Source organism: Saccopteryx leptura, chromosome 1 (assembly GCF_036850995.1).
Source record: "Saccopteryx leptura isolate mSacLep1 chromosome 1, mSacLep1_pri_phased_curated, whole genome shotgun sequence".
Classification (NCBI taxonomy): Eukaryota; Metazoa; Chordata; class Mammalia; order Chiroptera; family Emballonuridae; genus Saccopteryx; species Saccopteryx leptura.
The window spans coordinates 331,807,126-331,823,810 of record NC_089503.1 but is presented as its reverse complement, the minus strand read 5'-3'; the positions used below and the strand labels follow the sequence as shown (position 1 = coordinate 331,823,810).

Here is a 16,685-nt window from a genome sequence, read left to right as displayed (position 1 = left end):
GAGGGGGATAATGAACCATAGATCAGGATTTAATGTCATTATTCAAGTGACTACAGCATAAACTAGGTGGGAGGTAAGGCGGTTTGGTTAATGGAGGATGAGAATTTCAAGGATCAGCGTAGGCTTCCATGATAGTCCTGAATATGGACAAAATCTTAGTCATTCTCCCTTTAAAAAGAGCAAAAATGTTGGTGAAGCAGATGGGGCAGGGGAAGTGGGTAGACAAATTGAATAGAACAACAGTCGCTAACATATAGTCTCCATTTCTTCTCTTTAAAAAGAAATTAAAATGTTTAAAATTACCACAGCTTGCTGCCATATTTAAATACATTTTTTTGAAAGTAGTAAAAGCTAACAGTGTAACAAAAAATTTGGGGTTTTTTAGAATTTGAGATATAATAGAGACTAGGCAATTATGCACTAATAAAAGTGCACACCTAAGTTTGCTTTTTAACATTATTATAGTTATTCTTCATAAAAAGTTTAACAGTTTTATTGGGGAATGATTTATGTACACTAAAATTCATTCATTTTAAGTACACAACTCAGTATTTTTTTAGTATATTTACAGAGTTGTGCAACTATCACAACCTAATTTTTGCACATTTAACTTACCTCCTCCCTGAAAAACAAACAAATCTGGTATGCTTTTAACCAGAAGAAAATCGATGTCCAAAGCCACTTTACCTAACACTATATTTGATTTGGAAATTTATGAAAAATCTATGACCCATTTAGCTGGTGGAATATAAACTTGAAAAATTAAACACTGATTTTAAAGAGCAAGAAAACCAATTCCAAAGGCAACCTATCTGGCAAATTCTGTTTGTGGTGCCAGTTCAGCATCTTTACGTTGTATTCAAAAAGTAAATAAAATATGCCTTTTTATACTTGATATCAGCAGGAGAAAAGCAGTTATTCTAGCTCAGTAGACCTCAGACTCCTATTAATGGTTCCAAAGATATCAAAAGAGTCACAATCATGAACCTAGTTTCTCAAATACAGTAACTATAGAGTTATGATGACAAAATTAAATATAAATCAACATAAGTAAAAATAAGTAATGAAAACAGCATTTTAAAAGACCAGTAAAAAGAGTAAGGCTAAATAAAATATATCAATCCAAATATCAGTCAAATCAGTTATTTCTTTTGCCCAATGTTTGAAGATTTAAAAGTTTCTATGTTGTTTTACCTCTAGAATTTCTGCTTTTACATGGGTAACCTGATTTTCAATAGCCTTTTAAATACCAAGAAGAAACCTTTAGAATAAGAACCTACTAATCTGTACAAAATGGTAAGCAGGAAATCATATGCACAGTTTTCATTCTGCAGATATATAGTAATTTAAATAGGTAACATTCTGTTAAAATTGGCATAGAAATGAAGAATACATTAGTCCATGTCCAGGAATTTGGGATAATACTGGTTTTTGACAGCCAAACCTCAGGAAGATCTTGTTATAAGCTTATTACGATGCTCATACAACTCAGGATGCCAGTGGAGGCCCAATTTTATTAATGACAATGACAGAACACTTGGCTGCATCTATCACACAGCATCTTTCTTCAGCAGCAAGAATTTTCAAAAGGTTGAGAAAGTTCTAAATTTCTGAAACTTCCTATAGTAATAGATTTTTCCAAAGGTTTAGAAATTCTCCAAGTTTTGAAACTTCCTTCCCAATTAGTATTTCTCAAGGTATACTTACCACAGCAAAGAACGACTGAATAGAACATCTCAAGTGCCAGTAAGAAAATAAGTGGGTGGGCCTTGAAGATAATGTCAGTGTAATTGTGGTGTGAGAGATACTCCTGATCTCTCCCCTTGAAATTTCAACAAATTGAACAACTATAACACAGCAAAGGATCACCAGCTGAGCTTGCAGGCATACTTGAAAGATCTACTCACTGAATGGATTAAAGGTGGGTCTGGTTGAAAGGGGGGGGGCAGTGGAAGATAAAACACACTGGCAGTCAGCTCTGAGGAGACAAATCTGGTGTGACTGGATTTTTTTCTCTCTGCTGGACTACAGGGAGGAGAGAAGCTCTGGCTGTCTGGATTTTGTCAGAGAGGTACGGAGAAGGAAACTTGGAGTGACTGGGTCTATTTCTGCCAGGAGGAGAAGGGCGATAGAAGGGCTGGGGGCGGGGGAGATAAAGCTAAGCAGCCAGAGTGTGGGGTCGTGGCCAGTGTTCCTGCAGTCTGCCTGCAGCCCACACTTGACAGAGAGAGAGAAAGCTAAGGTGCAACCGCCAGCCTTCCAGATCCCACCTCCCTCACCTCATGGTATGGAGAGGGGCAGAGACAAACCCCACAGCTAGCTCTCCAGAGCCACTCTCTCCCCTGAAGAACAGAGATGCTCTGCATCTGGTCCCCAGGTCTGTTCAGATGTGGGGAGGAATGCCCAGAGACCTGAGATTGCCATTCCCACAGCCAGAAAGACAGAAAGCTGAAACCTTAAAGCCCTCACAACATGCCCCACACACCAATGCATGTGCAGCTCCACCTACATCACTGTGACAGCAACATCTCAGCAGAGGGCAGCCCAGGAACTTCACAGAGCTAAAACCTGTATTATAACGACACTTTCTGGAAGAAGTCTCTTAAAACTGATATTTCTTTTTCTTTTTCTATTTTTCCTCCTTTATTAAATTCTTTTTTTCTTTTGAATTTCATTGTCCTTAATTTTTATATTTTTTATTCTTATTTTTTGAGTATCTTTTTGTTTGTTTTCAATCTTTTTCTGTGGTTTTTCTTATAATTTTTTTAATTTTTATATTTTTATTGGATTTTTTAAATTTCAATTTTTTTTTTTTTGTATTTTTTTCTGAAGCTGGAACGGGGAGAGACAGCCAGGCAGACTCCCGCATGCGCCCGACCTGGATCCACCCGGCACGCCCACCAGGGGCGAGGCTCTGCCCACCAGGGGGCGATGCTCTGCCCCTCTGGGGCGTCGCTCTGCCGCGACCAGAGCCACTCTAAATTTTTCTTTTTTAGTGGTTTTTTTGTTAGGGTTATTAACACTACCACTCTTAAATGTCATAAAAGAAGAAATTGAATTCCATGGCTACACAAGTCAGAGACATACATAGTTCAGAAAGAAAATAAAAAAGCTCCAGAAAAAGAAATCTCAATCACATGAAAACCTTGGAGTAAAATGATAGAGAATTCAAAACTGAAGGTTTGAAAATATTCTCTATCTCAAAAAAAACAAAAACAGAATGCTGTGTTGTTAACTCAAACAGATCTACTCGATCTACTCCAAGGCACATGGTAATAAAATTGTCAAAATCAATGACAAAGAAAGAATCCTCAAGGCAGCTAGGGAAAGGAAGAATATAACATATAAAGGAAAGCCCATTAAGTTATCATCAGACTTTTCAGCAGAAACTCTTCAAGCCAGAAGAAAGTGGACCCAAATATTCAAAGCACTGAAAGAGAGAAACTACCAGCTAGGAATCAAAGTTGTCCTTCAAATATGAAGGAGAAATAAAAACTTTTATAGACATACAGAAGCTGAGGAAATTTATCACCAGAAAATGCCCACTGCAGGAAATAGGGGGTTATTTGACTGGATATAAAGAACAAAACAAATCAAAAGTTCAAGTAAACGCTCCCAACAAGTCACAATAAAAACAAGGATAATCTGTGACTACAATAACATAAATGGGAAGAGACTAAAGATCTGCAATAGCAAAGGAGGATGGAGTGCAGAAGCACTCACAAGACAAAGGACTCTTGTACATATGAACATTTTTCTCTTAAAAACCTAATGTTAAACACCCACAAAAAAAGCAACTACTGAAATACAGAGTTTAAGAAAAGAAGAAACCGGGAAAAAAGTATGGAATACCACCAAAAAAGAGCAACTGACAGAAAAGAGAAGAACCAAACAAGGCACAGAACTACCAGAAAACAAAACATAAAATGGCTATAGAAAATACTCAAGTGTCAGTAACTACCCTAAATGTAAAAGGACTGAACTCACCGATAAAGAGGCATATAGTAGCAAATTTCACTAAATAGTGAGACAATGAAGGTTTTTCCTATAAAATCAAGAATAATAAAAGGCTGCCCACTCTCTTATTCAACATAATTCTGGAAGTTTTAGCCAGAGCAATCAAGTAACAGAAAGAAATAAAAGACACCCATATTGGGAAAGAAGAAGTAAAGGTATCACTTTTTGCAGATGATATGATGCTGTACATAGAAAGCCCCAATGACTACACCAAAAAACTATTAGAAACAATAAACCAATACAGTAAAGTTACAGGATACAAAATCAACATACAAAAGTTTACCGCTTTCCTATATACCAATAATAAAACTTTGCAAAATGAACTAAGAAAAAAAATTCCTTTTACAATTGCAACAACAAAAAATAAAATACCTAGGAATAAACTTAATGATGATGTGAAGGATCTATATACTGAAGACTATAAAACATTATTGAGAGAAACTGAAAAAGACTCAATATAATGGGAAAATATTACGTGCTCATGGATTAGAAGAATCAATATACTTAAAATGGCCATTTTACCCAAAGCAATATACAGATTTAATGCAATCCTCATCAAAATCCTAATGTCATTTTTCAAAAAAACAGTACAAAAAATAACCAAGTTTGTATGTCATTATAAGAAACTCAGAATAGCCAAAGCAATCCTGAGGAAAAAGAATAAAGCTAGATGTATCATACTACCTGAATTCAAATTATACTATAGAGTCACGATAATCAAAACAACATGGTATGTGCAGAAAAACAAACGTACAAACCAATAGAACAGAATAGACAGCCCAGAAGAAAACCACATAGATGACAAATCATCTTCGACAATGGAGCCAAAAACACACAATGGGGAAAAGAAAGCCTCTTCAATAAATGGTGCTGGGAAAATTGAAAAGCCACTTGCAAAAGAATAAATCTTGACTAGTTTGTCCCCAAGCACAAATATTAATTCAAATGAATCAAAGACCTAAATATAAGATCTGAAACAATATATTACATAGATGAAAACATAGGTACTAAGCTCATGGACCTTGGCCGCAGAGAACAATTTATGAATTTGACCCTAAAGGCAAAAATAAATGAATGGGACTATATCATACTATAAAGCTTCCATACAGCAAAAGAAACGGACAACAAACAGCAAGCCAACTAAAAGGGAGATGATATTGCAAACAGCTCTGATAAGGGGTTACTATCCAAAATATATTCATATAAAGAACTCACAAAGCTCAGCAACAAATAAACAAACAATCTGACTAAAAAATGGGGAGAGGCCCTGGGCAGTTGGCTTGGCGGTCGAGTGTCAGCCCCGTGTGTGATGTTCTTGGTTTGATTCCTGGTCAGGGCACACAGGAGAAGTGCACATCTGCTTCTCCACCCCTCCCCTCTCCCTCCCTCCCTCTCTCTCTCTCTCTCTCTCTCTCTCTCTCTCTCTCATTCTCTCCTCCTCCTCCTCTTCCTCCTCCTCCTCCTACCCTCCTACAGCCAAGGCTCGATTGGAGCAAGGTGGCCCTGGGCGCCGAGGATGGGTCCATGGCTTCCACCTCAGGCTCTAAAAAAATGGCACCAGTTGAAAGGAGCAAAAGTCCCAGATGGGCAGAACATCACCCCCGTGTGGGCTTGCCGGGTGGATCTCGGTTGGGGCACATGCAGAAGTCTGTCTCTCTTTCCCTGCTTCTCACTAAAATTTCAAAAAAAAAAAAAAATGGGGAGAGAACATGAACAAACATTTCTCTGTATAATGGACATACAAATGGCCAACAGATATATGAAAAGATGCTCATCTTCACTAGCTATTCGAGAAATGCAAATTAAAACTACAAGGATAGCACTTCACACCTGTTAGATTGGCTATTATCAACAAGATAGGTAATAACAAGTGTGGGAGAGGTTGTGGAAAAAAAGGAACTTTCATTCAAAAATTAGTACCATTACGGAAGAAAGTATGGTGGTTTCTCAAAAAATTAAGAATAGAATTTCCAGCCTGACCAGGCAGTGGCACAATAGATTAAGCAAAGACTAGGATACAGAGGACCGAGATTCAAAACCCCAAGGTTGCCAGCTTGAGTGTAGGCTCACCTGACTTGAGCAAGGGGTCATTTGCTCAGCTGGAGCCTCCCCATCCCATCAAGGCACATATGAGAATGCAATCAATGAACTAAGGTGCCACAACAAAGAATTGATGCTTCTCATCTCTCTGCCATCTATCTGTCTGTCTCTATCTGTCCTCTCTGACTCTCTCTCTCTCTCTCTCTCTCTCTGTCTTTGTCAAAAAAAAAAAAAAATAGACTAGAATTACCATATGACCCAGCAATCCCTTTACTGGGTATTTACCTATAAAACTCAAAAAGATTGGTATGTAAAGAGACATGAACCCCCATATTCATCACAGCAGTATTCACAGTGGCCAAAATATGGAAACAACCAAAGTGTCCCTCGATAGAGAACTGGATAAAGAAGATGTGGTACATATATACAATGGAATACTACTCAGCCATAAGAAATGATGACATAGTGACATTTATGACAACATGGATGGATCTTGAGAACATTATATTGAGTAAAATAAGTAAATCAGAAAAAGCTAAGAACTGTATGATTTCACACATAAGTGGGATGTAAAACTGAGACTCATGGACATAGATAAAAGTGAAGTGTTTACCAGGGGGAGGGGATGTGAGGGAGGTATGGGGGGAAGGGAGCAAAAAGGAACAAATACAAGGTGACAGAAAATGATATGACTTTGGGTGATGGGTATACGACATAATCAACAGTTCAAATGCTATAGAAATGTTTAACCGAAACCTATGTACTCTTATTGATCAATGGCACTCTGTTATAAGTTAATTTTCTAAATAAAATTTACAAAAACAGGAAAAGAAAAATAAGTGAGAACTGCTTTTAGGCTAAACTACAAGTTCATAATCATGGTTGTCATATTTCCCAATTCATTTCTTTTGAAATCGTCATGAGAGTTCCCAAATACTTATTTCAATATTATAATCAAATCTATCAATGAACTTAAAATTCCCTCATGCAAAATTTAATGCAGCCTTGGCATATATTACAAATATCACAATCCATCTAGTAAAAAATTGGTTAACACTACACAAGACATCACAGCCAACTCTTTCATTATTCTTAATTATCATGTAGATTTTGATCATGAGCACATGAGCACACAAAGAGGTAAAAATGCAAGAAATACCCTGTATTCCATTTCATCCAATACATCCATTTTCCTCCTCTAGATCTAACAGTTTCTTGCCTTGGAGCAGTCTTAACTGGTTTACAATTTATCCCTTTTATTTCTCCTGCCAGATCTCTGGAGGAGATGTTAATGAGTCTAGTAATGGTTTAACAGGCAACAGGAGAAATAACAAAGAAAAGTTAAAGGTGTGAATAATCAACAAGCTGGCATAATTGAGTTCTGTGTAGCCAAGTTAACCAAATATTCAAGTGAGACACCTCACCTATGTAGGGACATTATTCACTTACTAAAGGCAAACAGAAAAACATACCTGCTTGACCAGTGGTGATACTGACAGCTGCAAAGAGCCTCTGGGATCGGCTTAAGTCAGAAACTCCATTTACAGCTTCAACTTCAAAAGTATAATTAGCGTGGGCTAGCAGGTCCATGACTGTGACATAGTTATCCTCTAATCCGGTCTGCTGGGGCATGTATCCAATGTTACTCCCACAAGGAACACATTCGCCCTGTTCCCAACTGCACCGCTTACACAATATTCTGTAGGTCACATCGTTTCTTCCCCCATTGTCCGCTGGAGGACTCCATTCCAAACTTACTGTGGTTTGATTTATGTTGAAAATGAGGTTCTGTGGTGCAGATGGAGGCCCTTTGGAAACCAAAAATAAATAAACAAATAAACAAAAATAGAAACAAGCATATAAAATCAAGAAAAGGACCATATGAGGCATTAAGCTCAATTACCATACAGAAAATTACTTGAAATGCTTTCCTCCACATAAACATTTCATTACCTTTCCTAGAGAAGCTATATAAAAGCCTCCTTGAATTCACTTGGCAAGAGGCTTTGTTTATTTTCCATTTAATATGTCAAAATGAAAACAGGATAACAACTGTCTTTATACTTGTGCCACGGTCTTTAGCTACTTTACTTCCAAGCAATTAAAAAAGAACAGTTAATACACCTAAAAAAAAAACAAAAACAGTTGTGCAGTTGTTTAAAATAGGTTTCCTTTTAACCATATACCAGAGAATACATCTATTCATTTTTAATGTGCTCAAGAATGATTTATAGGACTGTCTGGAATTTGGTTTGGATTTGGGTTTCTTAAAACAGTCATTAATTGAAGCATCAAGATGTGAGATTTGCTCTATTTAGTGATGGAATTTTAATTTAGAAACCATTACTTTTTAATCACATTTCATACACATGAAAGACTCCAATAACTTGACAAGTTTATGATTCCTATTAAATAGATATGAAAAATATTAGAATGCATCTTGATTCTGTAGACATAAAAAATACACTGAAGTTGAAGTAAGAAGCATTTTACATACGACTGTTTAGCCTTAGAGGCTCATAAAAAATTTTAAATATTTAATAATAATTACGGATGTATCACAAATTCTATGTCTGTCTCAATGATGTCACAATAGTTCAAATGAGAGAAAGGAATCTGAAAGTCTTTTTTAAAACGTTTCTATAATGAACTTACTTGTGCATGCAACATATGGTGGGTCAGATGGAGCCCTGTAATATCCATCCTCACATTCACATCTTGAAGAGCCTTCTTTATCAGAAAAACTGTGAGTTGGACAACGAGAGCACTGGAGATCTTGAGAGGAAGATTTGTAGAACCCGCGGCCACAGGCTGGGCATGCAAAAGAAAAGTGAAAATAGCACCGTAAGACCAAACAGACCTTTTTAAAATTTTAGTAATATTTAGCAAAGAACAAAATATGAAATATGACTTATGAAAAACAAGTTGTTTATGATAATTTTTTTAGTGCATATCTATAACCCAGTTTTATACTACTACATTTTCAGATAAAGTAATAAAAACCAAATGATATGACGAACTTGTACCGATAGCTGGCATCAGTTGGAAGTCCAGAGCCCAACACTGAACACAAGTACAGTTTATTGAGACCAAATCTTAGGATATTTAATTAAGGTAATTCTGATTTCAATTAACTAGTTTGTTAAACTGCTTTAACAGACTTTTATGTTTTCTTCATCAAATATAGCTGTAAATGAACTTGTGTTTTAATTTGATTTAGAATAAAAAATATGAGTAATTTTAATTACCTACTAGAAAAAAATGATGTAAAAATTTCATCTGAAAAAGACAGAAATGTATTTCCTTCAAATTTTCAGAAAACTTCAAAATGTAATTTCAGCCGGTTTAACCTATAAAGCAGGTTGCTTTCCACTAAGTGAATTCCTTGCTGCTAAAAATAATGAAGTCCCATAAGTAAGAGAAGCCAGTTCCACCAGAATCAGGAAGAAAACCACCAGCTGTAAACAGATGAGGACTGTTTCTCCTCTGTGGAGAGCGGCTCAGGGCAGTCACACTAACACAGCAACTGCTCTCAGCAATGAGCAGACAGGCACAGAAAGCATCTCTTATTGCCTCCTAGTAAAATGGGTCTTACTCGCATACTATTTCTTATTAGTTCAAATAACCTTGAACCATTTATTATCACTCTTTTTTATATATTACTTAGCAAATTCAATGTTTATTATTTTAATAATTATTAATTGATATTAAAAACTGAATACATTAAGTTAATTTGTCCTTCATATTTTTAAATAAATATCTATTTAAATTTCAGGAACCTTCAAATTTAGTAGACATTAAGAAATAATATTTATAAAGATTAGTGGATATTTAACATAAATTTAATTACAACTTTTAATTTATTATGTTCAAATTTATTTAATGTTCTTAAATTGGGTATTATTCAGTAACTTAATCACATTTGCACTCCTTGGTGGGAAAAACAATCTTATTGAGAAGGTATATTCTCCTGAAAAAAAAGTTGACTCATTCTCTACTTTTGTTCATATGCTGAATATTTAACATGTAATTCTGCTATGTTTGAGAGCTCAAAATCATTTTCTGACTTTCAAGAAAATAAGTCTGTTTTACATGCACAGATAGGTATTTTAGATAACTTAGAAACTTAATTGAAAGATATGTTGTATTGTGATAGATAAGTGCTAAATATGAAAACAGAACTACAATCATCTCTGTGTAAATAAAGCACTCACTACTGCCCTCAGAAGCCAGTCTGCCTCTAGTTGGCTTCTTCAATTAATACAAGAGGAAAAACACTCATCACATATTAGGCAAAGAAGCTTAATGTAATTTCACATTCTCAGTAGCAACTGCTACACATCTAAGACACAAAGAGAACAATGAGATTGATTACAAAATAATATAACAAAAATATAACATTTAAAAATATTTCTAAAGATAAGATCTTGCCACATAAAAAAATGGTGAGTTGTGGGGACAAAGAATTTAGCATGGCTTTCTCAGGATGGGGAAACCCCTTTTTTTAAATACTCACTGCTTCTTTCACTTATTATCTGTAATTCAAGATCCAGATATAACATCCGTAAGATAGAGAAGGCAATGCTCTATTCACAACCTGCAGCTTGATAACATTAAGGCCCAGAAAATTTAAAAGGAGAGACATTAAGAGAGAAAAAGAGGAGGTACGTTGAGAGTCTTTGATGGCATTATATGTGTGTTTACTTATTGTTACAGAGAGAGCGGGTCAGAAAGCAGGGAGATGGGGGGCACAATGGCAATATGACTTAATGTCCAGCAGGTGAGTCTTCCAGAATAACCAGGCAGCAAACTACCTCCCCTTAGAATCCTCCTTCTCCCATTGCAAATAAAAGCCTCTAATTAAAGACTTAACCCCATTTTTCTCACAAACGAGGAGGTACTTTTTTTTGCTCAACATACATGATTTGTAGAATACAGACACACACACACACACACACACATGCACGCACACACAGTACCTGAGGTAGAGAAATTTAAAATCCTTATCATTCAACTTTCAAATTATATTAAATTCTGTTACCACTTTAACAGATGGGAACACAGATTTGAAGCAAAAGTAACCTGAGTTCTTCAAATAATTCCCTTTGTCTAGGTTAAAATTGAATTTAGAACACAGGACTCCTGATACTCAACCACGTGCTATCCACCAGTGTTGACTGCTGAATGAGTTAAAGTTTGGCACTTATTCAATGGTTCTCAAGGGCTATGGCAACCCTAAAAATTAATTTTCAATGCATCCGTAGTCTTTTATTATATTTTTACTAACTTAAAGCTATTATTTTAATTTAGAAAACTATGAAATAATGTCCTAGCACACCTTAAGAAGAGATATTAAATAGGTATTCTCAATTTCACTATAGATTTTTGGCACTCAAAATGCCTGCAAAATTATGGAATACATGCATGCTATTATTAAATAATGATAGAAGCAATATTGGAAAAATGTGGTCATAAAAGTCTTAACATTTTTTCTCTGAAGTAATATTTTGTTCCAGTTCAGTTAATATTAAAAATAATGAGTTATAACGGACAGTTTTGACTTAACCTGTACGGAAACTGTTAATTTAGAGTTATTAAAAAGAAGTACAGGAGTTGCCCTGATTATCTGTGGTTTTGCTTTTTGTGGTTTCACTTTCCACAATTTCGGTTACCCATGGTCAACTGGCATGGCTCCATGATGCAGGATCACCCAAAGCAAATGATCTTCCTTCTGATGTACTGTCAGTATGTCAAAAGTAACCTAACCAATCAATGTCACATTGCCTACTTCATTCACTGTATTTCATCTCATCACTGTATCATCTAACATCATCATAAAGAGGTGGATGAGTATAACACAATAGGATTTTGAGAGAGAGAATCCACATTTACATAATTTTTATTTAAAGCACATTGTTATAATTGTTCTGTTTTATTATTAATTATTGTTAATCTACTGTGCCTAATTTATAAGTTAAATTTTATTATAGGTACATATGTATAGAGAAAAAATGTAGGGTATATAGTGCTCCTGGTTTGGGGCATCTACTGGAGCTCTGGGAACATGTCCCCACAGAGAAGGGGGACCCCTGTACAAAATCATTGGAGCTATGGTGTTAAGTCAAGAACACTCAGTAACAAAAGCTGTGTCTCTTACAATAACAGTGAGCAACTGGATGGTTAAAAGATGGGAAATAACAGATGCCTTAAAAATTAAAGTTTTAGATGAAATATATACATGAAATAGCTTGAGAAAAATATTCAATGACAGAAACCGGGGTGAAGTGATATATTTGAGAGTTAACCAGATAGGAAAAAATGTGATGAGTTCTCCAAACTGCTCCCAAAAAGGCTACATGGAAATCAAGGCAATTTCTCCTGTATAAATGCAGCTGGTTTTTCAAAAAGTACTAGTAAAAAAATTTTAAGGGTGACATCTGAAACCTCAATCGAAGAGAAATTCTTGTCATATGTAACTATGAAGCATACAGGAATAACTTTCTAGAAATTGCCCAATGGCAGTTTTAAAACTTCTTCCTTTATTTCTCAATTTGCTCAATTGCATTTGAATTCAAAGCAAACTTTAATTAATACAGATGTGCTTATGGTAAAGTTAGGTAACATACCACTTTAATTTCCTGCCTTTTGATGTTTTGTGCTTTTTTAAGTTAACATTTTATTGTGTTTATATAGTTTTTTCTCTTTTATTGTATTTATTAAGGTGACATTGGTTAATACAATTATATAGTTTTCAGGTGTTCAATTCGATAATACATCATCTGTGTATTGTACTCTGTGTTCACCACCCCTTGAGGTAATGTTTCATTGTATTGATGGAAATTAGAAATATTTATAAAACTGTTTCAACATTTCATTACTTTTGCAAAAAAGTCATTCACCTATTATTTTAGTAATAGTATTTTTTCTGTGTTACCACAAATGCTTGAGGCTGAATCTTTTGATTTAGAATTTTAATGAATAAAATATCAAATTCATTATCCTAAAGCCAAGAACCATAATGTCAGACTTCATTTAGTCTACTTTTTGAATAAAAAATATCAAAAAAGGGAATCAAGAAAGCACATGAAACTTGTTTGCTAGATAGTAACATATTATCTACTTCAATATATCCACTGAAATACATTAAAATAGACCATATCGCCTGACCTGTGGTGGCGCAGTGGATAAAGCGTCGACCTGGGACCCTGAGGTCGCCGGTTTGGTTTCGAAACCCCGGGCTTGCCTGGTCAAGGCACATATGGGAGTTGATGCTTCCTGCTCCTCCTCTGTTCTCCCTACCTCTTTCCTCTCTCTCTCTTTCTCTAATAATAGAAATGAATAAATAAAATTTTCAAAAAAAATAAAATAAAAAAATAGACCATATCACAAGATCTGTTAGAGTATCTATTACAATGACATACATATAACAATCTATTTAATTTCAATTATCTTAAATAAGAATATTTTCCTATGTAACTAATTGGTTCAAAAGAATTTGGATTTTAAATTCCTTTAAAAAGAACACAAAAGGCAAAGGGTTTCTCATTTATAAATCAATTACTCAAGAATTATAAAACTGCAGTAAAATTCTGAACACAGAAATATTTAAATATATAAGAGAACTGATACTGAAACCTTGTACAGTACTCTGATTCTCAATTAAATTCTGCTAACAACCACACATTCCAATAGCCATCTTCACTGGATGCCAAGTGTTTACTAAACGGTTGAATGCCAGGTCTCTGAGTACATACATACCTACCTACCTGCATGAAGCAGACTGTGGAACCATCGGGGTACTGGTGTAAAATCTGTGTTCTCAAGGAACAATCCTAAAGCTATCCTAAAACTCATAGACAAAATTTCAACCTCTAGACTAAGCAATTAGGTGAAATGGAATATCTCTTCCTTTTGAGTGAGGGTGCAGATACTCAGACTTGCCCTGGTTCTTTAGGTTTATTACTCAGAAGGGTAAGCATAGGGGTTATCTTATCTGATTATATATCTAAGGACCCTATCCCAGGAAATCCACATACTTCTTAGAGTTCTAGAGCCAAGAAAAATTTCCTGGTCCTTAATGGGTTATTTTCTTGGATATCTTAAACTCCTATTTTAATCCCAGACATACTTAATACCATCCTGGACACCAAGGCACTGAGAATCCATTGTCTTAATCAGCTATGCTCCATGACTGCACATTAGGGATGCTTTCATAAGACACTCATGATTTGGCCCTATCGCAGCAATTGAACCATTCCTAGCACCTGGACATTTCTATATTTTAAAAGGTCTCCAGGTTTTAAAATCATTATTCAGTAGGTTCCAAGTCTTTTCTCAGACTATCAAAATCCCCAAAGAATTTATAACAAAATATCTCCACCATAAAATCAATGATGAGAGTAAAATGAGATATTATTTAGAAATGTAAAAATTTGAATTTAAAAACAATGAAATTTTAAATTAACATTCATTAATAAGCCAATCAAAAAATAGGCAAAGATTCTGAATAGATAATTGTCAATGGAAGATATACAAACAGTCAATAAACATTCAAAAAAATGTTCAACATCATTAGCCTTCAGGGAAATGCAAATCAAAACCACAATGAAATATCACTCATAACAAGTAGAATGGCTATAATAAAAAAGATAAAACAAGTGTTGGTAAGAATACAAAGTTATCAGAAAGAACCCTTAACACTGCTGCTAGAAATGTAAAATGCGCCTGACCTGTGGTGGCGCAGTGGATAAAGCGTGGACCTGGAATGCAGAGGTCGCTGGTTAGAAACCTGAGCTTGCCTGGTCAAAGCACACATGGTAGTTGATGCTTCCTGCTCCTCCCCCCACTCCACCCCTCCACTTCTCTTTCTCTCACAAACTAATAAAGTCTTAAAAAAAAAAAGAAAGAAAGAAATGTAAAACATTGCAGCCACTTTGAAAAAAATACTGGCAGTTCCTCCAAAGGTTAACATAGTTACATATATATACCCTAGGTATATACTCAAGAAAAATGAAAACATATCATCAACACAAGAACTTGTATATTAATGGTCATAGCAAACTTATAATAAAAAAAGTAGAAACACCAAAATGCTCATCAAATAATAAATGAATAAACACAATGGAGCATTATTCATCAATCAAAAGAAGTTAAATACTAACACATTACAACAAGGACGAACCTTCAAAACATTATGATAAGCCCTGGCCGGTTGGCTCAGCGGTAGAGCGTTGGCCTAGCGTGCGGAGGACCTGGGTTCGATTCCCGGCCAGGGCACACAGGAGAAGCGCCCATTTGCTTCTCCACCCCTCTGCCGCGCTTTCCTCTCTGTCTCTCTCTTCCCCTCCCGCAGCCAAGGCTCCATTGGAGCAAAGATGGCCCGGGCGCTAGGGATGGCTCTGTGGCCTCTGCCTAAGGCGCTAGAGTGGCTCTGGTCGCAACATGGCGACGCCCAGGATGGGCAGAGCGTCGCCCCTGATGGGCATGCCGGGTGGATCCCGGTTGGGCGCATGCGGGAGTCTGTCTGACTGTCTCTCCCTGTTTCCAGCTTCAGAAAAATGAAAAAAGAAACAAAACAAAACAAAACAAAACAAAAACATTATGATAGGTGAAGAAATCCAGTCACAAAAAATCATATATAATTCCATTTATGTGAACTACTCAAAATAGGCAAATTTATAGAGACAGAAAGTAGATTAGTAGTTACTAGGGGCTAAAACAGTGAGGAAACTTGGCAAGTGAGTATTAATGGGTACAGGGTTTCTTTTGGGGGTGATGAAAATGTTCTAAAATTAATTTACACTGTGGTTTATACAACTCTTTGACTATACAAAAAAACCCACTAAATTGTTCACTGTAATGGGTAAATTGTATGGCATGTGAATTATATCTCAGTAAAGCTGTTATATATAATAAATTCATTAATAATGCAACTTCAAACTAATTATTTAAGTAATCAAAAGAAAAAAAGGACCAAATTTTATCTGTTGATAATATATGATTTTGCCTTTTAACACATATATTCTATATTTACTTATTTTTATAAGGCTGTATTTAGGTAAAATAAATGAACTATAAATAATTTTAAATTTGGAAAATCTATAATCAACATTCTTTTTGCCCATTGTTACTTTCAGAGTCACAAATAATCATTTCTTTTATTTGACTAACAATTTTATCTGAGTAATTTTATAACTAAAAAGAAATACATTCTTAATACCAAGCCTATATTTAGGGGAGATTTTTGATACATTGTATATATACAAAGTGAGTTTTGACTATCTGAATAGCTCTTAAGACTTATTTTTTATTCACATCATTTTGCCAGACAAAGGCTGATTTACTTCCTAGCTCCCTCAATTCTTCCTCCGTGAGCTAATTGAATACAACTAGATTCAGCTTCCTCAGGTCTTACTCCTGTTTCCAGACTTGTGATTTTAAGTACAATTGAACTTTTTCTGAAGGAATTATGTGTGTCTGTGTGTAAAATACGAAACTTTGCAGATGTTTCTGGTTACAGTTATGCAGCTGCAAAAAGTTTATTAATTATGAACTATAAGTGAATTGTTCTGTAATTGAAAGTTTCTGGGCTTTAATATTATTGTTGAATTTACATACATACATAGTTA

The 16,685-nt window shown here is 35.3% G+C and overlaps 1 protein-coding gene across 6 annotated transcripts in view; it reads right to left on the bottom strand.

Moving 5' to 3' along the window:
* The window catches only part of EPHA7 (EPH receptor A7), a 166,607-nt gene that overhangs the window by 102,353 nt on the left and 47,569 nt on the right, over positions 1–16,685 (bottom strand). For all 6 annotated transcript variants that reach the window (XM_066358858.1, XM_066358860.1, XM_066358859.1 and 3 more), the window contains exons 4-5: positions 8,713–8,868; positions 7,530–7,865 (exon numbers count right to left, since the gene is read on the bottom strand). In XM_066358858.1, coding sequence (XP_066214955.1) covers positions 7,530–7,865; positions 8,713–8,868 — 492 coding nt within the window. The remainder of the gene's footprint in view (positions 1–7,529; positions 7,866–8,712; positions 8,869–16,685) is intronic.